The following is a 23,750-nucleotide window of genomic DNA, read 5'->3' as shown; positions in this document are numbered from 1 at the left end:
GTGGAGTTTTCTGCCTGTATCCTTTTAGCGAGAAGAATGCAAATGACCAGTTAACCACTTACTTTCGTTTCCCCAAACATTCCCTCTTTCATTCCCACTTCCCACAGTTCATGGCAGTCTGTTACTGCCATAGGTCCAAAAGACGCATAAGATGGCGTTGACAAAACATCTTCAAAGAAAAACAAAGAAAGTCCAGTTGCCTCTTGAAAAAGCACCTTTGGAAGACCCAGAGGAAAGCTCTTTATTCACCTTAGTTTCTCGCACTCTTTTATTTCTTTCCTGATTAATTTTCTCCTCCTGCATTTTTCCATTTTTTTTCAGAACAGCCACAACAGACACTTTCCTGTGCCTTCTCCATCTCCAGATGTCTGCCCACCAGAGTGCAACATTTCTGGTAAAGACATTTTGCACTGGGATTAGGAGGGATATCAGATTATAATAGGAAAGGGAATGCCAGCTCCTGAGACCATTGTTAGAACATAGTACACACAATAATAAAGTTGGAAAGGATCTTAGAAGTCTATACATTTCTATACATTTCCCGACAAATGGCTGTCCAATCTCTTTTTGACAGCCTCCAGTGATGGATCACCCACAATTTTCAAAGGCAAGCCGTTCCGTTGATTGATTGCTGTCACTGCTAGGAAATTTCTCCTTAGTTCTAGGTTGCTTCTCTCCTTTTGGTTAGTTTCCATCCATTGTTTCTGGTGTTTTGGAAAACAGTTTCACCCCCGCATCTTTGTAGGAGCACCACAAATATTGGAACGCTGCTATCATGTCTCCCCTGGTCCTTCTCTTCACTAGACTAGAGAAACCCAATTGCTGCAACTATTCTTCATACGTTTAAGCCTCCAGCCCTCAAATCATCTGTGTTGCTTTTCTCTGCACTCTTTCCAGAGTGCAAAGAAGATTGAGATTCCCTGTGATTGTGATTCCTGTCAATGTGATTCCCTGGGGTCCAAAGGCTTAAAGACCCACCATGGTGGCAGTGCTGGACCAAGAATGGTGAGATCCAAGTTGAAGCCCCATCCTCTCCTTCAATCATAGTGTCAACTTGTAAAACATTCCTATGCCTGTTTCCAAGTTGCCATGAGAAACGGGGAGGGGGAACCTGAAGGATCATGCAGCAAATAAAACCAGAAGCACATTTCAAGCTTATCTCACAAAGATTGTAACTTAGGCAACCTGGGTTCAAGCCCATCCATGGAAGCTCACTGGAGAACATTGAGCCAGCCCTTCCTTCCTTAGCCTTAGAACCAATGTGTCAGGATTCCAGTGATTGCCCTAATTAAATCATAAGCCTTGAGCCAAGCTTCAAAAAGCTTCAAAAGATTTATTAGGAGAGACATGCTGGCATGACCTGTATGAAGCCGACTCTGAGACAGGTAATTTACAATTACCTATAACCTTGTCTTCCCCCGTCCCCCTGGGTGTATCATAATTCAGATTCTCCAACAAAATACGTTCATGGGCTGGGTGTCATCAATCACATTCTCCTATAAAGGATTTTCACAGGCAGAGTATACCCATTGCCTAAGTTACAATCTTTGTGATTGAGGTAAGCTTGGAATGTGCTTCTGATTTTATTTGCCGTATGCTCCTTCAGGTCTTTCCCCCCCTTCTTTCTCATGGCAACTTGGAAACAGGCATAGGAGCGTTTTACAAGTTGACACATATAGACAAATACACTTTTCTGGGCCAACCTACCTCCACAATTGTTGTGGGAAAATGTTTGGGATTCTGTAGACGGCATAACTGGAGGCCCATTTCTAAAGATTTTCCCGCAGCCCAGGCTGTCTTCAACTGCTATCAACCGTTGCTGAACACTTTAACATTAAGAATAGAAGAACTGGGTTCTGTGGGAGAGAGATGGGATGAAAAAAAAATTGAAAGTTGATCAGATTTAAAGGTAAAATGTTTTTTGTTTTTTTTTACTTTGGACACAGTCCATTTTTACCTTGGGCGCAACTATTTTCAGTCATCTTTTGCTCCCAATACTTTCCCAAAGTTATTTTGGGTGGTACCTGAAGAAAGAAAAGTTAGAATCATGAAATGCTAGGGCTGGAAGGGGCCTTCTAGTCCAATCTCCTGCTCAAACAGGAGACCCCCATACCAATCTGACAAATGGCTGTCCAATCTTTTCTTGAAAACATCCAACGATGGAGCATCCACAACTTCTGGAGGCAAGCCATTCCACTGACTAATTGTTTCCCTGTCAGGAATGGTCTCCTTAATTCTAGGTTGGGTTTCTCTTTGTTAATCTTCCATTTGTTACTGGTCCAAACCGGTAGCATTTCACCACTGGTTGACTCCTTCTGAAAGACTGCGATCAAGTCACCCCTAGTCCTTCTTTTTGTTAGGCTAGACATATCTAGTTGGCTGGCTCTGTTCATTCTTTCTCTTCCTTACAGCTCCTGCTTCTCCTTCAAGCCAGGAATCATCTTCGACCCCCAAGCCTAAAGTACCCCTGGACCCTCACGTTCGTCTCAAGGATGGCAAACTTGAATTGGTGAGTCCAACCCAAACAGTGATTGCAGACCAATTAAAGGGTTTGAATCTAGGATTGGTGTAGGCTCCTTCGTCCTAAGTTAACTAATTTAAGTTTCATTGAATTCAAGGATTGGGTTTTTTTATATCTTGGGAGGCCAAGTTATCATCATTTTCTAAGCACATTTTATGCACCTGTAATATTTCTTCAGATTATATTTTAATGGATTAATTTCATGGCTTGGAATGAAGAACATATATTGATTCCAAACCATGATCCATAACTTGGAATCCTTTTGTGATGACACAGGGCCAGGCACAGAGAAAACACACTCATCTGATAGTTCAAATCGCCCCTTTATTGCTCCAACTTTCCCCCAAATGCTCCCATGTTATGGCACGTCCCAGAACAAAATAATCACACGCACATCCTGCAGACTCTGGTTGCAAATAGTCCAGCAAAACGCTGTGAGCCCAACAGCTGCAAAGCAAGAAATCCAGCAGGACAAGGGAATAAGTTGATGAGTCCAGGAACCAAAGGAACAAGGCAACTAATCCAGGAAGCAAGAAATAAAGCAAGAAGTCCAGGAAACTCCAAACGTCAGCAATGTCACACAAAAGTCCATGAATTCAGCATTTGTTCCTGACAAATGTCCCTCCCCACAGCATCTCCTTAAGTCTCAATCCCCAGGTGAAGAGGAGTGGGGCATTCTCCTCCCAAGTTGTTGGGTTGGCTTGCACTGTTCCCGTCTCCTCTCCACTCTCTGTGCTCGTGGATCAAGAGGGGGCAGTCCTTACTCATCACCTGAGCTTCGTTGCTCCTCATTTCCACTGCCTGCCTTTTCTTGGTTGTCCTGGCCCAGTTCCTCCCTGATAGCAAGCCGTCCCATTCCTGAAGAATCCTGGCCTACCTGCTCCCCACATTCTTCCAAAGCCAATGAAGCTGCCCCCTCAGTCTCCCTCGACTCCAGTTCTAGCTCGTCTTCCTCCTCAGATTCAGGCTCCCATGGGGACATGGCACCTCCACCCACTGCTTTTTTTCCTAATAAGGGGGGGGGGGGGGGGGGGGGGGGGGGGGGGGGGGGGGGGGGGGGGGGGGGGGGGGGGGGGGGGGGGGGGGGGGGGGGGGGGGGGGGGGGGGGGGGGGGGGGGGGGGGGGGGGGGGGGGGGGGGGGGGGGGGGGGGGGGGGGGGGGGGGGGGGGGGGGGGGGGGGGGGGGGGGGGGGGGGGGGGGGGGGGGGGGGGGGGGGGGGGGGGGGGGGGGGGGGGGGGGGGGGGGGGGGGGGGGGGGGGGGGGTTAGAAAATTTTTTAAGGCCCTGCAATGGAGTCGGGTCCACTTTTAAGGAAGTCTTCCATTTTGATCAGGCTTGAGGCAGAGCTGGTTTCTCCAGAAGGTTTCCATCTTAAAGGTGACTGTGGATGTAGCAGAACACCCTTACTTAACACGAGACTCCTCCAGTGGTGTAGATTTCAGCTCCAAAATCCCCCAGAGTGCATGGCCATAGCTCAAAATCCTGGATCTACAACCTTATGGAGGCTGTCTAGAATGTGAATGGAGATACCAGGAAAGCGAGACCACATTTCTAAATGAATATCAGCATTTCTTCATTTTTTTTCTCTCCCCATTCTTCTCACTTTCTGTTTTTTGGCTTCCAGATGTTACAATACTTAAACCTAGATATGAGTGAAGAGAAGAAAAGGCAGTTACGGAAGAGACTGACAACTGATTCCCAAGGCACAGTAGCCTATGGAGGTGAGAAAAAAAAATGTAGAGGTACTTTCAGCTTTCAAGATTCTGTTAATGTAATTTTATAGGCGAGATAGAGCTAGTATTTATGTCTAGACTGCCTTGAAGAGCTAACGTCAATCTTGTCTAAAACTTCTGTGTCCTCAGGGTCACCTGAGTTAGTAGTTACTGGTTCCTGTACTCTGCAATTTTTCCTCTGGAAATCCGTCCTATTCCCACACCATTCAAAGGGTGTCCATCCCAAATTGTACAGCTAAAAGGACACAGATAAACCACTAAGTGTTTCAATGACCCTCTAAAAGGATGAAAATAGCCAGCTGTTTGCAAGGAGTATAAATCCTCCCATTTCCCACCATCCAGTCAGAGCTGAAGAAGTTTCTTGGATGAGAAGTAAAACTTCTTCCAAGAAAAAACAAGAAAGTCCAGTTGCCTCTTGAAAAAAGCACCTTTAGGACAACCAGGACCTGGATGACTGAAGATCTCTACAGACTTTAAGACGAAAGAGTTGAAATCCACACATCTGTGCAGGCTGAGGAATTCTGGGCGCTTAAGTCCACAAGTCTTCAAGTTGCCCTGCTCTAGATCTTTGGCTCTTCGTTTGGGTTTTATTAGTGAATTTATTTTTACCTTTTTTTTGCAGCCTTCCTTAAATGAACCCCACAGATCTGATGGGCTTTGACTATCTTAATCCCCAGCTAGAATAAGCAATAGCTGTGCCAGATGGTTGGGGTACATCTCAAAGAGTAGGAAAGCTGCATGCTGTGTTGAGAGAGGCAAGCTGGTTGTAGAAAAGAGTTTCAGAAGAGAATGCCTTTAATTAGAAGAGTAGACATAATTTTTGGAGCGTTCTTCCCAATTTCTGGGTGAGCTTTAGGAAGCAAAAGAAGAGTTTGTTCCAGGATCGCTTATGTCAGCATTGACTGAGAAGTTGAGCAAGACCTCCCTCTAATGGATACCTGGGGAGGTAATTCTCCCGAATTCAGCATTTTTATGAGCAGAGACTCATAGCGGGACGTGGTGGCTTAGTGGCTAAGACACTGAGCTTGTCGATCAGAAAGGTCGGCAGTTCGGCGGTTCGAATCCCTAGCACCGCATAATGGAGTGAGCTCCCGTTCCTTGTCCCAGCTTCTGCCAACCTAGCAGTTCGAAAGCATGTAAAAAAAATGCAAGTAGGGACCATTTTGGTGGGAAAGTAACAGTGTTCTGTGCACCTTCGGCATTTAGTCCTGCCGGTCACATGACCACGGAGACATTTTCGGACAGCGCTGGCTCTTCTTCAGCTTTGTAACGGAGATGAACACCGCTCCCTAGAGCTGGAAATGACTAGCGCATATGTACAAGGGGAACCTTCACCTTTATGAGCAGAGCGGAGGTGATGTTTTCTAAACTTTCGGATAAATTAAGATCACGTTGCCAGCCCTTCTGGTTTGCCTGAGTCCCTCCTTTCTTTTTGAACCCAGATTTCCTCCATGTTCTCAAGGACTTGCTACCACAAGAAGACACGGAGCTCCATTCAAATTCTGCGCTTTTCAGCCCTCATGAAGTGGCTACTTTGCTGGACACGTCTGCTTTCCATTCTCCGGTTAGTGTTGAACTACCCAAAGTTTTATTGCACTCTTCTATGTTTATTTTGATTGTTGGTTACTACTTTTAAAGCCTTGCATGGCATGGGTCCAGGTTACTCAAGGAATCAGCTCGCCCCCCCAAAAAGGGACGATCCAAATGGATAATCACTTAAAATATGAGCCAGCAGTGTGCGTCAGCAGCCAAAATAGCTAATACAATCTTTGTTGTATAAACAGAGGCATAGAATCAAAACCACGTGAAGTATTAGTACTGCTTTATTAAGCCTTAGTAAGGCCACACCTAGAATACTGCATCCAGTTTAGGGTCACCAATTTACAAAAAAGATGTTGAGGCTTTGGAAAAAGTGCAGAGAAGAGCAACTAAGATGATTAAGGTCTTGGAGACTAAAGCATATGAAAAACAGTTACAGAAATTGAAAGTATAGTTTAGTTTGGCTTACTCATCCGCATTCTTGGCTGCACCAACTTCTCTTTACAGATGTCTGACTCTCTCAGTTCCAATGAGAACGAGAAGCTGGATAACCTACAGCTGGAAATGGTGGTGTTACAGGAGGAAGTTCAGAGGCTGAAGGTAAGGGTCTCAACCAGAAGGCTTAATTTCATGTAAGTTGATGGTGGTCATTGGCATAATAGCAATAGCAGCAGCACTTAGACTTATATACTGCTTCACAGTGCTTTACAGCCCCCCTCTAAACAGTTTACAGAGTCAGCCTATGCCCCCCCAACAATCTGGGTCCTCATTTTACTGATCTCAGAAGGATGGAAGGCTGAGTCAACCTTGAGGTGGTCAGGATCGAACTTCAGGCTATGGGCAGAGTTATCCTGCAATACTGCATTCTCACCACTGTGCCACCACAGCACCTAAACCAACCCTCCGTAAAGTAACACATAGCAATTTGGTCCTTGTGGACAGATGGATGAACATCTACATTACAGTCAAAAGCAGCAGTTTAAAATCCCAACAAAAGCTTTAAAAGATGAAATTATAACTGAATACATTATAAAAAAAACAAGATGTCATTAAAGCAACTGAAAGATTGTACACAATGAAAGGAAGATTTTTTTCCAAATCTTTGTTACCTGCTAGATGTAGCATCATGTAAATTCAGCTATATTATACATAACTGAAAGTAGGAAGAGAGCTAATGTTGTTCTAAGGTTGTCAAAATCAAGAAGTCACCTTTTCTGACTAACTATGAAAAGATCAGAAATCCATGGTGAGCCTTGCAAGGTAGACCAGCCTAGTTGTCAGCGTTCCAACTAACAAACTCCAACCCAATAAACTCTGAGACAGGCATTTCCTCAAAGTCCCATTTTATTAGAGTTATCATACTGGCACATCTGGGAAAACCCAAATCGGAGAGTTCTGGGTTTTCCCTTCCCAAAAGAGAAATCAAAGATCCATCCTCTGCACCCACCAGTCCATCACATGGCCCAATCAAATCATTGTCCCAACTGGAGACCTTCCTCCAGACACTCCTCTTCACATGCAGGGTAACATGTCCTTGACTCTCTAAGAAAGGATGTTATTGAGTCTAATTTTCCACCTCTCTAACAAATCCCCCCTCCCAATTTCTTAGGCACTAAATGCGGCAGTCTGGAAGCTTCTGAGTAAAATATGGCTTCCAAGGCTGACACTAGTTTGCTGACAGTTAAGGAGACCATGACCAAACTCGAAGAAGGTTTGATGAACATGAAGTCACAAGTCCACTGGAATGGGGATTATTATTATGATCATTATTATTTTTAGAAAGCACTGTCTGGATTGATGACAGTTAAGCACTGTCTAGTTTGCTGACAGTTAAGGAGACCATGACCAAACTCGAAGAAGGTTTGATGAACATCAAGTCACAAGTCCACTGGAATGGGGATTATTATTATGATCATTATTATTTTTAGAAAGCACTGTCTGGATTGACGACACTGTAACCCTTCCCCCCTCCCCTCCCTCCCCCTCCTCCCCAGTCTCTCCTGAAGGAGGTGGAAAGCCATAAGAAGTCTACGGAAGACCAGCTTCACAAATTGAATCAGGTCAGTGATGGAAACTGGTTGTACACCTCTGTTTCATTGACCTGAAGATGGACATAATTAAGGCTTACGACGGTGACAACAGCTCCCAAGGCTAGGTCTCTGTAGTCCTTGACTTACAACAATTCATTTAAAGGGACTTAAAAGAAAGGGACTTGTCAGCCTTGGAAGCCATATTTTTGTCAGGTTTCCAAGTGATGAAATCCATTTAAAAAGAAAAGAACGAAGTCCATCTTCCAAGACAAATTCTTTTATTTAGGAAAGCATCAAATTGGCAAAGTCCATGGCAATTCCGGATCTGACACAACCCTGAATTACGCCACAATATTAAAAGTTAGAAACAACCCCCAAAAGTCACATTCTCCAATATAAGTAATTCAATGTTGCTTGATGTCATAAATCTCCACCTCAGGGGGCCTAAGCACCGACAGCTTTCACTTTGGCTGGATCCATTTCTGTCCCCTGAGTTGAAATACGGTAGCCAAGATAATCCAATGACTCTTTATGGAATTTGCATTTGGATAGCTTCACATACAGCTTTGCATCTAACAGTCTTTTTAGTACTTTTCTTACTCACTTAATGTGTTCTTCTAGAGTTTCATTGTAAATAAGAAGGTCATTCAAGTAGACCAGGACCCCTTTATACAGATATTGATGTAAGACTTCATTTATGAACTGCATGAAGACCCCTGGGGTTCCTTGTAGTCCAAATGGCATTACTCTGAACTGAAAACTGCGTAAGGGGATGTTGAAAGCAGTCTTCCATTCATCTCCTTCTCTAATGCGGATTCTGTAATACGCTTCACGGAGATCTAATTTCGTAAACACTTTCCCTTTTACTAAGTGTCCTAACATGTCTTTCATGAACGGAGGGGGTATGTGTTGTGAATACTCATGCAATTTAACCCCTTAAAATCAATACATAGATGAAACCTCGCATCTTTTTTTTTTCTTTAGTATGGGTGCAGCCACTCTGGATTTTTCAGGTTGGATGAAACTTCTGGCTAGGTTTGTGTCTCTATAGTTCCGTAGCTTCTTCATTTCCTTAGGAGTGATGGAGTACATTTTTGGTTTTGGTAATTTCTCCCCCTCTATAAACTTTATGGCACAGTCAGCGTTGCGATGGGGGTGGGGGGGTAGCACATTGCATTTTTACTTGGAAGCTTCAAGGCTGCCACATTTTGTGCCTGGGAATTTGGGAAGGGGGATTTAGTAGAGAGGTAGAAGATTAGACTCAACAACATTCTTTCTCAGAGAGTCAAGGACATGTTGCCCTGCACCTGGAGGGGAGTGTCTGGAAGGATGTCTCCAGTGGTTGATTGGGCCATGGTGGGTGCAGGGGATGGATCTTTGATTTCTCTTTTGGGAAGGGAAAACCTGGAATTCTCAAATTCGGGTTTTCCCAGATGTGCCAATATGGCAACTCTAATAAAATGGAACATTGAGAAAATGCTTGTCTCAGAGTTTATTGGTTTGGAGTTTGTTAGTTGGAACGCTAATCAGCTTTTAAACTTACAACTGTTGCAGCATCCTTTCTGTCACATGATCCAAATTCAAGCGCTTGGCAACTGGCATGTACTTATGATGGTTGCGCTGTCACGTGGTCATGTGATCATTATTTGTAGCGACAAGCAAAAATCAATGGGGAAAGCCAGATTCACTTAAAAATAGCCACACAATTCTCTTAACAACTCCAGGGATTATCTTTAAGAACTGGCCCTGAATTTGTAAAATGGGGCAAAACTCACTTAATAGCTGCCTTGCTTAGCAACAGAAATTGGGGGCTCACTTGGGATCATAGTTCAAGGACTACCTGTCTTCCTGGCAGATGGAGCTAGAGTCACCATCAAATTCAGACTCCGCAAAGGGGAATTGGATATATGGTGATTTTTTTTTTTTACAAGCTCTAAACAGTGTTCTTTCTTCAATCAAGTTCAATTCATGGCTTCTATCAAATGCGTCTATGTTCCTTTCCACCATCTCCAAACATTAATCCTGATCATCACCCCTCCAAAGATCTTTCTTTGCTGTAATCCTTCTCCCTCTTTTAATAGCAGAGATTGAGAAGGCAAGTACCATAGGATTGTAGACTTGAAAAGGACCTCAAGGATAATCTGGTCCAACCTTCTACAGTGTCTAGGAAAACCAATTTAACCATCCATGAGAGGTGGTTCTATCTCCTCTTCAAAACCTCCCAAGATAGGGAACCCACAACACCTATAGATAAATAACTCCACTCTTGGACACACCTTACTCCTGTATCAAAAAGTTTTGCCTTATATTTAGACAAAACCTACCGTAGGTAGCTGCAAATTATGTCCATTATGTCTGGTCCTAGTTTCTGTGGTTATGAGAAATAGTGGCAACCCTGAAGCTCCAATATGACTCTGGTCAGGTCAGCTTCATTGTTGACAGGCTGCCACCTCTCAGTTGAAGAGGAGTTCCTGCAAGATAAAACATAAAGGGGTTATGAGAGAGGCAGCATTGTCCAAAGATGTTTCCGTGGTCATGTGGCCAGCATGAATATATGCCAAGGTGCATGGAATGCTGTTATCTTCCCACCGAAGTGGCACCTATTTATCTACTCGCATTTGCATGCTTTTGAAGGAGTAGTGTGATGGCCTAAAGGTGGAGCTCTTGTCTCACAAACAGGAGGCTGTGAGTTCGATCCTAGGCAGGGGCAGATATTTTTTCCCTCTCTGGGCACAATGTGAATAAATCTCCTGAACAAAACGCTGCATTGATGACAGGAAGGGCATCTGGCCAGTAAACAGTCTGCTAGCTCCATTCAGTTGCTCAGACTCCATCCCGCAAGGGAGTATGGGGTTGTTAAAAGAAGATAATGATTTGCGTGCTTTTGAACTGTTAGGTGGGCAGGAGCTGGGGCAAGAATGGGAGCTAACCCCGTTGTGTGGCACTGAGGTTTCCAACCCTGGCTGTCAACTTTCCAGCTGATCTATTTTCAGTGTCTTTAATCACTGAGCCATCACACCCCCTTATTGTAAGGTTGTAGTAACAGAATCTTGCAGGTCTCATTCTCCCCTCCTTTGCTTTTACTTTCCAGTAAACCAGGAAGAGTTCCTTTTGAAATGTTTGCCATACCCGGTTTTGTTCTGTGGGCTCCACTGCCTCTTATCTAACGGTTGCCTAGTCTGCAGCTCTTCCTCCTATCCCCCAAGGTCATTCTCACGTATTCCATGACCTCTATATCTCTTTTCCTCTTCTTACCCAAATCTTAGAAGGCGCTGAGCTTCCTCCAAGAGAACCAATGTCTACAGAACAAGTTGCAAGCCGCGGAAGTCTTCCGGTGGCAAGCTCAGAGCGCAGAGCAGGATTATGAAGAAGTCATCCATCTGTTGGAAGCTGAGATCATGGAGCTGAAATCCCAGCTGATGGGGAAGAAGAACAAGGAGCTTTTGGAAGCAGAGGTCAGGCCAAAGCAAGAGGAACCATCTGGTTTCCTTCCTTGCACTGTGGTTGTCTTGCATAAGGATTGTGTTCTGACCCAGCTCCCCACTCACAAGAAACCCTCTGAAGTTGAAGCTGTACTTCCTTTATACTTCCCCCAGTTTATCTCTCGCCGCAGGCTAACAAGTCTGTCCAGCAGGGAGAGGAATAGTTGCTCTTCATCTCAGCCCCCTTCACTAGCATCGGTGGCTCTTCCTTCCCAAGGACCGGCTCATAGATTCCCGCTACTCTCCTCTCCTCTCCCCTGCCTTCTCCACATCTGTGCATCAGGCACTGGAGCCAGCTGTTCCTCCTCTTCCTCATCAGCCACCTCCAGACCTGGGAGCTTTTGACTCTCCATTTGAGGGCTGATGGACAGCCCAGGCTCCGCCTCTGTCTCTCTCATTGCCAGTTCCATTCCCTCTTCCCCCTCGGAGCTCCCGGGTTGCCCGGATGCTGATCCTGACTTCCACATCTCCTCCTCCTCCTCCTCCTCCTCCGATTCGGCTGCTGGAGGGGCCAGTGGCCGATAGGCCGCAACAGATTAATTGAAGAAGCCACAATTGGCAGAGTTTACTGAAAATGTGAACTTATAAACCACGCTTTACAAAACACAGCAGCCTGCAAAACTCTGTCATTCATATCGTGGCTTATCGAGATGTGTGCATTTGATTTAGACCTGGGTTTTCCTTCTCAAGCTGCTAAAAACTATACAGGTGGTCCTCAACTTACGTCAGCTCATTTAATGACTGTTTGAAGTTAAAACAGCACTGTTAAAAGTACAATTATAGTGTATCATTTACAGGTAGTCCTCGTCTTATAACTTATCTTATAATCAACCAGAGGTTGTGGGTGCTCCATCACTGTCACATGTCTGAAATGGTGTAGGTTCTCTTGCTTGAGCAAGGGGCTGGACTAGAAGACCTCCAAGGTCCCTTCCAGCTCCATTTCTATTCTATTCTCATTCTATTCTAACTGTGGCAAGAAAAGTCATAAAATGGGGCAAAATTCACTTAACAAATGTTTCACTTAGTAACAGAAAGGTTGGGCTCAATTGTGGTCCTAGGTTGTACCTTAAATAGCTCAAGAAATGAAAGATCAGATCCAAATCTGAAGATCCAAGTAAATTGATTTATTGCTACCCACGCCTATGCACAGGAATCTTCACAAAATAACAGAGTTGGAAGGGACCCTGGAGGTCTTCTAGTCCAACCCCTTGCTCAAGCAGGAGACCCCGATATCATTCTAGACAATTGGCCGTCCAGTCTCTTCCAAAAAACCTCCAGTGATGGAGCACCTTCCCAACTAACCAGTGATGAAGCATCTTCTCAACTAGCAATCTGCTCCTGCTTGGAGTTAGATACAAATAGAAATAAAGAATAAAATACCAATGGAAATAATGGTTATGGAAAAACGAAAGAAAGGAAAGGGAATAGAGGAGATAAAGTGAGTGAAGGGGGAAAAAGAAATAAAGAAACCAAAAGGAATGACTTCCGACTTGTTTTGGTGCAGTAAGATACATAATACAGTTAATAGTATCATTTTTTTTTCAGTTATACCAAATAATAACCCACCAGACCTTTCTACAACAATAACCCACTTAATTGTCAAGATGCAAAGACAAAATATTACCTTTTTTTCCTTTCAGAAAGTCTAGAAGAAGTTTCCAAATAACCACAAAACTATTTTACATTTTTGTCCCTAAAATTAATGCAGTCAGTTTTTAAGGAATCCAGAGCAATGAATAAAAGTAAAAACAGTGCATAATAAAAACAGTAGAAACAACTTGTGGATGGCATCTTGCTTTGTAACAATTCTGGACTCTAATTTAGTTTAGTTTACTTTATTGTCACTGCACCTCGTACCACGACATTAAATGCCCATCTTCAGTCTCAATTACAAAATAATAAAACCCTTCTCTGTGTCACCATCATATTTTTACTAACATTTTGGTTCTGGAGCAAATTTTATTTTGTAAACAGCCAGGGGAGCAAACGTGTGTCAAATTGCTAATCTAAAACTAGTCATCTTCTCTTCCAAACTCATCCTTCTATCTTTTCTCTCTTTTTCTATTTCCCACCCCACCAAATCAGAGCGATGCCTTAGAACTGAAGAAACATCTGTCCTCAGTGAACGAGCAGTTGCAGAAATCTGAGGTTGCCCAGAAACACCTGGAAACTTACAACAGGAAACTGCTATTGTTTGTTCAGGTGATCTGTTCAGATTCAATCAGAACTCAGTGTCCAGATGAGGAATGGGTGTCTCTGGCTCCTTTACCATTTTGCAGAATTCCTGCGCCACCCATGCTCTTGGGAATGGCTCGGGAATTCTGGGCGTTGAATCCACAGGTTGTAAATATCTATGGAGATTCTCAGATATGCAGGTCATGGTTGTCTCAAAGATGCTTTTTGGAAAGTCTGGTCTGCTATTTCTCTTGAAATAGCAACTTTCCAGAAAGTCCGGTTGCCTCTTGAAAAAGCATCTTTGGCACACATTTTTCCCCCCAGGGGAATTATAACTTTGAATAGAGTGGTGGGGTGGCCTAGAGGTGGAGCTCTCGCCTCACAACCAGGAAGCTGTGAGTTGGATCCTAGGGAGAGGCAGCAATTCTCACTCTGAGAATTTATCTGCTGAACAAAACTCCGCATCGGTGACAAGAAAGGCATCCGGCCATTAAAACACTCTGCCTTGCTCCATTCAGTTGCCCAGACTCCATGCTGCAAAGGATTATGGGGTTGTTAAATGATGATGATTATAACTTTGAATGGTTGTTCAACAAATAATTGTAAGTCAAGGGCTACCTGTAATCTGTTCCATGCTATCATCTGTGTTGATTTGGGAAACAATATTCTTGTGACACATGTGACAAATCTATTCTAATAATAACAATAACAACATTATTTCCAGAAAGTCCAGTTGCCTCTTGAAAAAGCATCTTTGGGACACAGGTTGTGAAGGGACTGCAGCTGCCCACGCCTGGTCTAGATCAGTGGTCGCCAAACAGTGGGGCGGGGGACCGCTGGTGGTCCATGAGAAAATTTTGGTGGTCCGCAGAGAAATGTCACCCCCAAAGAAATTAATCAAGGCTGTGCGGGAACACAAGGCTGTGCTGCCCACATGGCCCACGGGAACACAAGGCTTGTGTCACTTGCAAACAACACAAGGTAGTGATGGGAGGGGGCAAAGGGCGGAGGGGGGAACTTGCTCCACGTGCCTCGTCTGGCCACCGGGCTGCTTCTTTCGGCTTCTTTCTTCTTCTGCTTTTGGCTGCATGCAAGGAAAGCAGCCAAAGTCTTTCTTTCTCTCCCCCAAACTGCACCAGAAATGAGTGTTTGGGACCCTGCAAGGCATCCTGCTCCAAGAGGATGTGCCGGCACGACAAGTCTCACAAAGACTCATTTCTGGCAGAGTTTGGAGGAGAGAAAGAAAGACTTCTGCTGCTTCTGCTGCTTTCCTTGCATGAAGCCAAAAGTCTCTCTCTCTTTCTCCCCCTTGAGAATGGAGCTGGAGATGGTATCCTGTGATCCCAAATAAAGAATGATCGATCAGTAGGAAAACGGGGTGGGGAATTTTCCTGCAGACTTTTGGGGGGATTTTCCCAGGGTCTCTGGTCTGTGAGATTTAAGGTCCAAAAGGTTGGCGACTCCTGGACTCCCATTTATTTCAAGAAGAATTTCATGAAAGATGGGGAAAATAATACGCTGGATGTTATTGTTATTATTAGAAGAGATTTATCACACCTGTCACAAGAATATTGTTCCCAAATCAATATGGATGGTAGCATGGAACGGATTACAGGCAGCTCTTAACTTACAATCATTTGTTTAGCAACCCTGAAAAAAGTGACTTATGACTAATCCTCACAGTTACGACCATTGCAGCATCCCCCCACAGTCATGTGATCACAACCTGGGCCCTTGGCAACTGACATGTACTTATGACAGTTGCAGTGTCCCGTGGTCATGTGATCTCCATTTGCGACCTTCCCAGCCGACTTCTGACAAGCAAAGTCAATGGGGGAAACCGGATTCGCTTAAGAATCTTGCGGCTCACTTAACAACTCCAGTGTTTCACTTAACAACACGGCCATAAAATCCGGGGGAAACCGGATTCGCTTAAGAATCTTGCGGCTCACTTAACAACTCCAGTGTTTCACTTAACAACACGGCCATAAAATCAGCCGTGACTCCCTTAACAGCCATCTTGCTTAGCAACGGGAACTCTAGGTCCAATTGTGGCCATAAATTGAGGACTTACTGTATCCTTCTTTCTCTGGTTCCAATTCCGCCTGAATAGAACCATTTATTTGCAAGAGATGCGGCCAAAAAGGAACAGTGTGTCGAGCAGATTGCAGCAAGAAAGAAAGAAAAAAAGATGCAAAAGTTTGACATTTGAGTTTAGAGAGAAAGCACGGGGCTTTAGGCTGAAAAATGTGCGCATTGGGGAAAATTGTGTAGAAGAAACCACATCAGGACAACTAACATTATAATGGATTTAAATTCAGAGTCGTGTTTTGGAGAAATTGGGGGGGAAGAGCTTTTTATCTTGGGAAAGGATAGAGGTAGTTTAAAATTAAAGTAACAATGGATTGAGAAGAGCCATGGAGGTGCAGTGGTTAGAATGCAGTATTGCAGGCTAGCTCTGCCGACTGCCAGCAGTTTGATCCTGAATGGCTCAAGGTTAACTCATCCTTCCATCCTTCCCAGATCAGTAAAATGAGGAGCCAGATTGTTGGGGACCAGATGCTGACTCTGTAAACTGCTTAGAGAGGGCTGTAAAAGCACTGTGAAGCGGTATATAAGTCTAAGTGCTATTGCTAAATGCTATCTCCCTTTAATTTTAACAATAGCATCATGCATGTCCTTATTTTGGTGTGTGGGGGGGTGTAGAGTTGTAATTGCAGGAATGTTCCAATCTCGGATGGCAAACCTCAGATAAAGAATGTTTCCAAGCAAATACAACTCAGGCAAACAAAGTCACTAATCTAAAGGAGGATTAGAGAGAGGAAGTAAACATACGTTAGACTTTAACTAGAGATAATTAATTGTGTTAATTACTGTGCTAAACAGTAACGAAAGTTAAGCAGTAACCAAAGTTAACCAGTGACGGAGGATAACTAAAAATGTGTATAAATGCAAGACTAGACTCCAATAAAGATCATCATGATTCAGTTGTTCATAATCAAACAACTCGACTGCCTCGTCATTACAACAGGGGGGTATTTACTTTTTCCATTAAAAACATATCTCCTGCTTAAGGGTTGGGAGTCAAATACACTTTTTTTTTCATTTTTGCAGCTGAACTTTAGCACTAAAATGACTGACCTTGATCTAATTTTGGACTTCGATTCACCGTCTTAAATGATTTTTGTTTCTATTTTTTCCTCTTGGTGGAAAAATGGGTCTCCCCCAGAATAAAGGAATTCAGCAAAGAAAACAGATGTTTGCTGCTACTGGTGAGGTCCCATTTCTGCAATGCTGACACGCTTTCTCATGCTTTGTTTTTAACCAGCATGCCCACAGATTACTGAGCTCATCCTGCTCTTTACCCAAAAAGAGGTAAGAACTTCCTTGAGCTTCATCCTTACCATCTCTGCCAGATGTCTAAGAAAGATTCTTAGCCATTTAGCTTGTGTATTGAGTGCTAAATAGACGATGAGTGCTGGGACAAAATTCTCATGTCAAATTCGTTTTGAGTACCCTCAAAACGACGCTATAGAGCACTGCATACCAGAACAACTGGACACAAGAACAGTTTTTCCCCAAACGCCACCACTCTGCTTAACAATTCCCTCAACACTGTCAAACTATTTATTATGTCTGCATTACTATTACTCTTAATCTTCCCATCCTTCCTTTCACCCATCTCCTCCCACTTGTGACTGTATGACTGTAACTTTGTCCCTTGTATCCTTACGATTTTTATTCTGTTTCCTAGCATGATTTGATTGCTTATTGTACTCTATGACTATTATTAAGTGTTGGAGCTTATGACTCTTGATGAATGTATCTTTTCTTTTCTTTTATGTACACTGAGAGCATATGCACCAAAGACAAAATCACACTTGGCCAATAAAGAATTCTATTCTATTCTATTCTATTCTATTCTATTCTATTCTATTCTATTCTATTCTATTCTATTCTATTCTATTCTTATTGTACCCTATGACTATTATTAAGTGTTGTACCTGATGATCCTTGACTCTTGATGAATGTATCTTTTCTTTTATGTACACTGAGAGCATTTGCACCAAGACAAATTCCTTGTGTGTCCAGTCACACTTGGCCAATAAAGATTTCTATTCTATTCTATTCTATTCTATTCTATTCTATTCTATTCTATTCTATTCTATTCTATTCTATTCTATTCTATTCTATTCTATTCTATTCTAATCTATTCTAATTCTCTGTTCTATTCTATTTCATTCTATCTTCTCTTCTCTTCTCTTCTCTTCTCTTCTCTTCTCTTCTCTTCTCTTTCTCTCTTCTCTTCTCTAAGTTTCAAAGCAGTTGGACACCAGGATATCACTGTAATAGAATCTTGCAAATCTGAAAGCATCTCTCTCTCTCCCCCCTCTTGCCTTTACTTTCCAGAGAACTAGGGAGAATCCCTTCTGAGATGCTTTCTCCACCCTTTTTCTTTTCCTGGTCTCGGGTATCTTTTATCTGACCATTGTCTAGGCTGCAGCTCTTCCATCTCCCAAGGTTCTTCTCATAGTCCATTACACTACACTAAGAGACTACGAAGTTGGAATTCATAAACAATCACATTTTTCCCTCCTAAGGATTAACAGCCAAGAGGATGAGGACAAGACAAAAGATGTCTCCGAAACTACCCTTCTCTCTTCAGAACTTGCCCGAATGTTGATCGCAGAAGGCAATGGACTGTTGGAGAGTAACTCATTGTCAAGTGCTACAAGAGATGGTAAGTTCCATTTGTAGGCAACGCTTCTGGGAAGACCGGTTTCTTTTCTGTTATTACAGCAGTACACGGCAGCTGGGAGGATGGTAGAACTTGGAAAGCAAGGAAGATTTCTCCCAGGTCTTGCAGGAGCATTACCCTGTCCAAAGTACTGAAGTTCTGATTGTATCTTGCCTTGGCCATCACTCTACACCTGACTTCATTTGGCCATGAGGGGGCTTGATCTGAGCAAATACCCCCCAGCAGGATATTGAATCCGAACTAAACAAAACTATATCCTACAAGTTCTGATTAAATAGGCTTGCAGTTGGATAGAGGTGATTCCTTGCCTGCCTCCAATGGGTGTGGTTTAGATGATTGCAAATCAAGAGAATCTCAATTTGACTTACTGCAGGCCTTCCCAAACCTTTTTGTTTCATTACTGAAAACTATTTATCAGAATGTCTTACTGAACTGTAGGGTCCTTGGTGCTCTCTGAGCTTGGTGGTATTCTTGCAGGCATTTCATTATTACCGAATTAGGTAGTGTTATCAGTGTGTTGCCTAGTTTGGTAATGAAACGTGTACAAGAAAGCCACTAAGTTCAGAGACACCGTCAAGGAGCTCACAGTTCAACCCCGAGCTACAAATATTTTCTTCTATCAATCATAATGAGTTTTTGAGGATCGGCCATAGGTCCCTTCCTTCAGCATCCTCATAACTTCAAACAGTCACTGAACAGGTGGTCATAACTCGAGGGCTACCTGTAGTATAAAAACGATAGCCTTCAATGATCTTTACATCATTCGCACCAATTACCATGGGTGATTTCAATTTTTCATCTTAATAGGAATATTTGAGAGATATTTTAGTACACCTGGCCATTATTAAAGTCAAGTTAAATGCCCCTCTTGTGATGGGTTTGTGTGTCATTACCCAAAGAAAAATCACTTTTACCCAATTTGGGGTAATTTACTCAGATTTGGGGTGCCTTGCCCTAGTGAGATCTAGATTAATAGTTTACTTTATTGTCATTGCACCTCATACGTTGAAATTAAATGTCATCTTTAGTGTACATTATACATAAAAAACAAAAAACAAAAACACTACCAGTTCGGCCTGATTCAGGAGAACTGGTAGTAAAAAATGCTATCATTCAGCTGAACCGGTAGTAAAAATACAGCTAGAGGTTCGGCCGAACCAGTATTTCTTTTGCTTTTTTTCCTCCCAACGATCAGCTGTTCTGATGATCAGCTGTGCCGGGATCCCTCCTGCTGTCTTACTGCTTTGCCCAGGAGGTTTCCCTGAAGCCCAGGAGGCAAAAAAATGGAGTGCGTGTGTGTGTGTGTGTGTGTGTATGCTGCACAAAAAGAAAGAAAGAAGAAGCCACACCCATCCAGTCACATGGCCATGCCCACCTAGCCACACCCACAGAACTGGTAGCAAAAATATTTGCATCTCACCCCTGGTACAGGTAATCCTTGACTTACAACCATTTATTTAGGGACCACTCAAAGTTATAACAGCAACTGAAACATGTGAGTTACAACCAGTCCTTCCATTTACAATCAATTTAGCGTCCCTACAGTCTGGTCCCATGATCACCATTTGGTTGCTTGGCATCCAGTTGCAGCATCCTGGGGGGGGGGGGTCACCATTTATGACCTTCTCAGAAGACCTCCAGCAAGCAAAGTCAATGGGAAAAGTAGGATTTACTTAAAGACCGCATGATTCGCTTAACGGCTGTGACGATTTGTCTATGAACTCTGGTGAAAAGTCATTAAAATTGGGCATCTTAACAACCACTTTGATTATAGCAAAGATATTCTGGTCTCTTTGTGGTTGTGGTCAAGGACCACTTGTAGCTGGTAAAGTGTGGGGGGGGTGTTCTCATTTGTAAAATGGCATTTACCAAGTTTCCTGGGATGGCTGATGATGGAATAATATCACCCCATTATAGAGGGAGAACTGGAGTAACAGCAGGAAAGCGGATGAATGGGGGGAAGTGAACAGAGACCCAGATTTGTTGGATAAAAGGAGTTAAGAGTCTGTGTGTGAGCAAGGGTGTAATTGAATTCTTCGGCGTAGATTAAAATTTGATATTAAAAAAATTCAAGAGGGGTGAGTGGGGGCATGTCTGGTACCAGCTGCTGATATTTCTATTCTGAGCAAAGGTTAGGAACCTTGAGGGCATCTCTAGATTAGATGCTGATTGGGTTGATGATGACCTGGTGATCTTTTGGTATCTTCTGCTTTCATTGACAGCTCTCCTGCAAGATTGGGACAACTGCCAAGCAGATGAGAGATCCCCCGACGATGAATAAAGAGGAACGTGGGACCGTTTCCTCCAGAAGTTAGACTTTGGTCCATTTCTGGTCCACCACAACGCTCCTTGAAAAGAGACCTTCTTTCAGTTCTCTCCACTGCTTGGTCTGGAAGGACAAGAACAATGGCAGCTATGATATCTGGAAAAGCTATTTCTGGAGGGCAGTTAAGAATCCTAGAATCCTAGAATTGGAAGGCATTTTGAGAGCTTCTAGTCCAAGGGTCTTCACACTTGGCAAGTTTAAGACTTGTGGACTTCAACTTCCCAGAAGTCCTGAGCTAACATGACTGGAGGAGGAATTCTAGGAGTTAAAAGTCCACAAGTCTCAAAGCTGTCAAGTTTGAAGACCCCTGTTCTAGTCCAACCCTTCCATGAGGCAGGTATCCTCACACCCTCCTAGACATAGAGCTGTCCAGGCCTTGGTTGAAAAACCTCCACTGATGGAGCTGCAGAACTTCAGGAGGCAAATTGTTCTACACATTCTGTTCGGATGGGTCTCTGTAAAGCTTTATTTTGCTTATTCATCTAAGCCCTTGCTGGGGAGAGTAACCAGAGAACCTGAAGTCATTCTGACATTTTAACTGGGATTTAAGGGGGGTGGGGAGGGTAACATTTTCACTTAGTTTTTGCACTGTCTGTATGCATGCATTAATGCTGTTTTCTGCAGAATTCTGGGCTCTTTTTTAGATGAAATGTATCTAACAGATTTAATTAGAGAGCTCGTGAAAGTTTATGCCCTGTAATTAAATTTTATCCACCTGAAAAGGAGTTACCAGATGCCTCTTGGTTTATGGGTGGAAGGAATTATAGATAGAGAAGAGATAGAGAAATAAAAATGATCCTCAGTATGGTCATCATCTCTCGGCACCCAATCCTGAATGGATAGTTAGTGAAAATGATTTGCCTTTGGATCGATTTTAACCCCGTTTCTCTCTAAGGATTATTTGAATTATTCAAGATTTGTTTTTAAAAAGTGACTGGAAATCCATTGGTAGTTTATTACAGGTTAATGCCTCTTTCTCATTTCTGCTGTCGGGCGAACCGCTCTCAATTCCTCTAAACAAGAAGCCTTCATTTTTAAGACTTAAGATTGGGAACTTTGATCCAGGGCCTAGAGATATTCAGCTCTCAAGGTCTTCTCATTGTGAAGAAGGAACAGTTAGCTTGAGGCTACTACCCATGTTTTTCCAAAAATAAGACCCTGTCTTATATTTTTCTTTCCACCAAAAAGGTCTTATTTTCTGGGGATGTCATCCACTGACTAACCTCACTTGCACACGTTGCCCCCGGCCTCCTTTTCACTGTCAGAGGCAGAGGTGGTTTTCAGCAGGTTCTGACCAGTTCTGGAGAACCGGTAGCGGAATTTTGAGTAGTTTGGAGAACCAGCCAATACCACTTCTGACTGGCCCCGCCCCACCTATTCTCTACCTCCCGAATCCCAGATGATCGGCTGGGTCTTCTTTTATTGCCCTGTACAGGAGAACGGAGCTGGAAAGCAGGTTAGTGGGGTGGGGGAGGGAATGAGATTTTGCAGTATCCTTCCCCTGCCATGCCCACCAAGCCACACCCATGAAGCCACACCCACAGAATCGGTAGTAAAAAAAAATTCTGAATCCCACCACTGGCCTTCAGGAAGTTTTTCTTCTGTGGCCGGCAAAACTTTCCTGAAGGCCTCTGCAGCCGATAACAGAGCTCTGGATCGATCCGTAGCTTTCTTATCAGCTACAGAGGAAAACCTTGCCAGCTTTGCTGGCTGCAGAAGAAATGGGCCGGCAAGGCAGGTGTCGGGGTGTGCGAGGCCTGGCTACAACTGTCCAAAGGTAAGTAGTAGGACAGCTCTACTTCCCCATCCCCACACTAGCTTAATTTTTACTTGTCTACTCTGGAGCGGGTGGGGTCTTAATTAGGGCTTATATTGGGCACATGTGTAAAAATCAAGCCAGGACTTACTTTCAGGGTAGGTCTTATTTTCAGAGAAACATGGTCCAATCCATCAGAATCCCCTCTATACTTCCAGCTCCAGATTTATTTAGCCTGGAGAAAAAACTCTTAATGGGCTATCTTGAGAATGTTTTTTCTCCATGTCTTCTTTTTTTTGAGTTCCAGCCAGACCACATCCAGAGCAGTGGGAAAGATGCTCTGTTGTGGTGAGTCATGCTCACAGAGATTGCACTTGAAGAGAGCAGGCAAATTGGCTACAGCTTATCCTTGAGTTATGACCGCTTGCTTAGCAACCATTAGAGGTTCTGACGGACATCCTTGGTGGTCCTTCCAATTTCATTCTGAAGGTCTCGCAGAAGCTATCCTCCATGATCACATGACTCCATTTATGGTGCTTGGCGATCGGTCTACATTCATGGCTGTTTGTAGCATCCCACACTCACAGGTCGACATTTTGTTCTTCTGAACTAGAGACAAATTCCTTGTGTGTCTAGCCACACTTGGCTAAATAAATAAAGTATAAGTATTTTATGATGGTTTTGCTGAAAAGCGGCATTTACCTCTGGTCTTTGGCCAAAATCAGCCCATAGCAAACTTGTGATTTGCTTAACGATCGTGATGTTTGCTTTACAACCATGGCATTTGCTTAACAATGGCCATAAAACATGTCATAAAATTGTTTCGATTATACGGGTGACCCAATTTATGATTGTCATGATTTGCAATTATGACGGGCATGTTCCTTTAGAGTCATAAGTCAAGGACTACCTGTATGATGGCCAAGAGGGGGCCCAGGGATGCTGGGTGTAAGGAATGCTGTGAGGTTGGCCTCACATGAGTGGCCTAGAACTACGTAAGATGGGGGATGTTGTGCTTGAGTTCATGTTGAATCTCCCATTGTGCATTTCCCCATCATGGAAGCGATGGCTGGGTTTATTTCGAAGCCAACCTACTTGTGTATGATTTTCACTTTCCTTCAAAAAGAAGAGCCACCTTTTTTGGGTCAGGCCAAAAAGTCTTGACTTAGTCCAGCATTTTGCTTTCATCATGAATATCCAGATATCTCTAACAAGCAAGGACTTTGAACAGGCTAGCACTTCCTCCTCCTCATATTCTGAGTTGGATGGTGCTTCTTATTTGGCAGCTGGCATTGAATCATTTTGATTAGCAGCCACTGATAGCTTTGTACATCGTGAATGGGTTTAATTCTTTAAAGCCAACCAAGTTGGCAGGCATGCCTGCATTCTCTGGAAGCAAATTCTGTCGTTTAATTAAATCTGTTGTAAAT

At 43.4% G+C, this 23,750-nt stretch overlaps 1 protein-coding gene across 3 annotated transcripts in view; it reads left to right on the top strand.

Annotated features, from left to right (window-relative positions):
* LOC148129645 (syntaxin-binding protein 4-like) overlaps positions 1 to 21,290 on the top strand; it is a 53,641-nt gene extending 32,351 nt beyond the window's left edge. Inside the window, exons 11-21 of one of the 3 annotated variants that reach the window (XM_087973177.1) lie at positions 322 to 394; positions 2,412 to 2,509; positions 4,145 to 4,241; positions 5,696 to 5,817; positions 6,300 to 6,392; positions 7,787 to 7,852; positions 11,089 to 11,277; positions 13,390 to 13,506; positions 16,808 to 16,854; positions 18,081 to 18,220; positions 20,461 to 21,290. In XM_087973177.1, the coding sequence (XP_087829303.1) occupies positions 322 to 394; positions 2,412 to 2,509; positions 4,145 to 4,241; positions 5,696 to 5,817; positions 6,300 to 6,392; positions 7,787 to 7,852; positions 11,089 to 11,277; positions 13,390 to 13,506; positions 16,808 to 16,854; positions 18,081 to 18,220; positions 20,461 to 20,519 (1,101 nt within the window). In that variant the 3' untranslated portion in view covers positions 20,520 to 21,290. Of the gene's footprint in view, positions 1 to 321; positions 395 to 2,411; positions 2,510 to 4,144; positions 4,242 to 5,695; positions 5,818 to 6,299; positions 6,393 to 7,786; positions 7,853 to 11,088; positions 11,278 to 13,389; positions 13,507 to 16,807; positions 16,855 to 18,080; positions 18,221 to 20,460 lie in introns of those variants that run through there. The other 2 variants (XM_087973178.1, XM_087973179.1) reach the window with 2 other exon arrangements.
* The last annotated feature ends 2,460 nt before the right edge of the window (positions 21,291 to 23,750 follow it).

The sequence above is a fragment of the Notechis scutatus genome, chromosome 12, assembly GCF_049901735.1.
Source record: "Notechis scutatus isolate UNSWTSFEM ecotype Mainland chromosome 12, rNotScu1.2, whole genome shotgun sequence".
Taxonomy (NCBI): Eukaryota; Metazoa; Chordata; class Lepidosauria; order Squamata; family Elapidae; genus Notechis; species Notechis scutatus.
The sequence above is the reverse complement of the archived record's forward strand: the minus strand, read 5'-3'. Positions and strand labels throughout refer to the sequence as shown.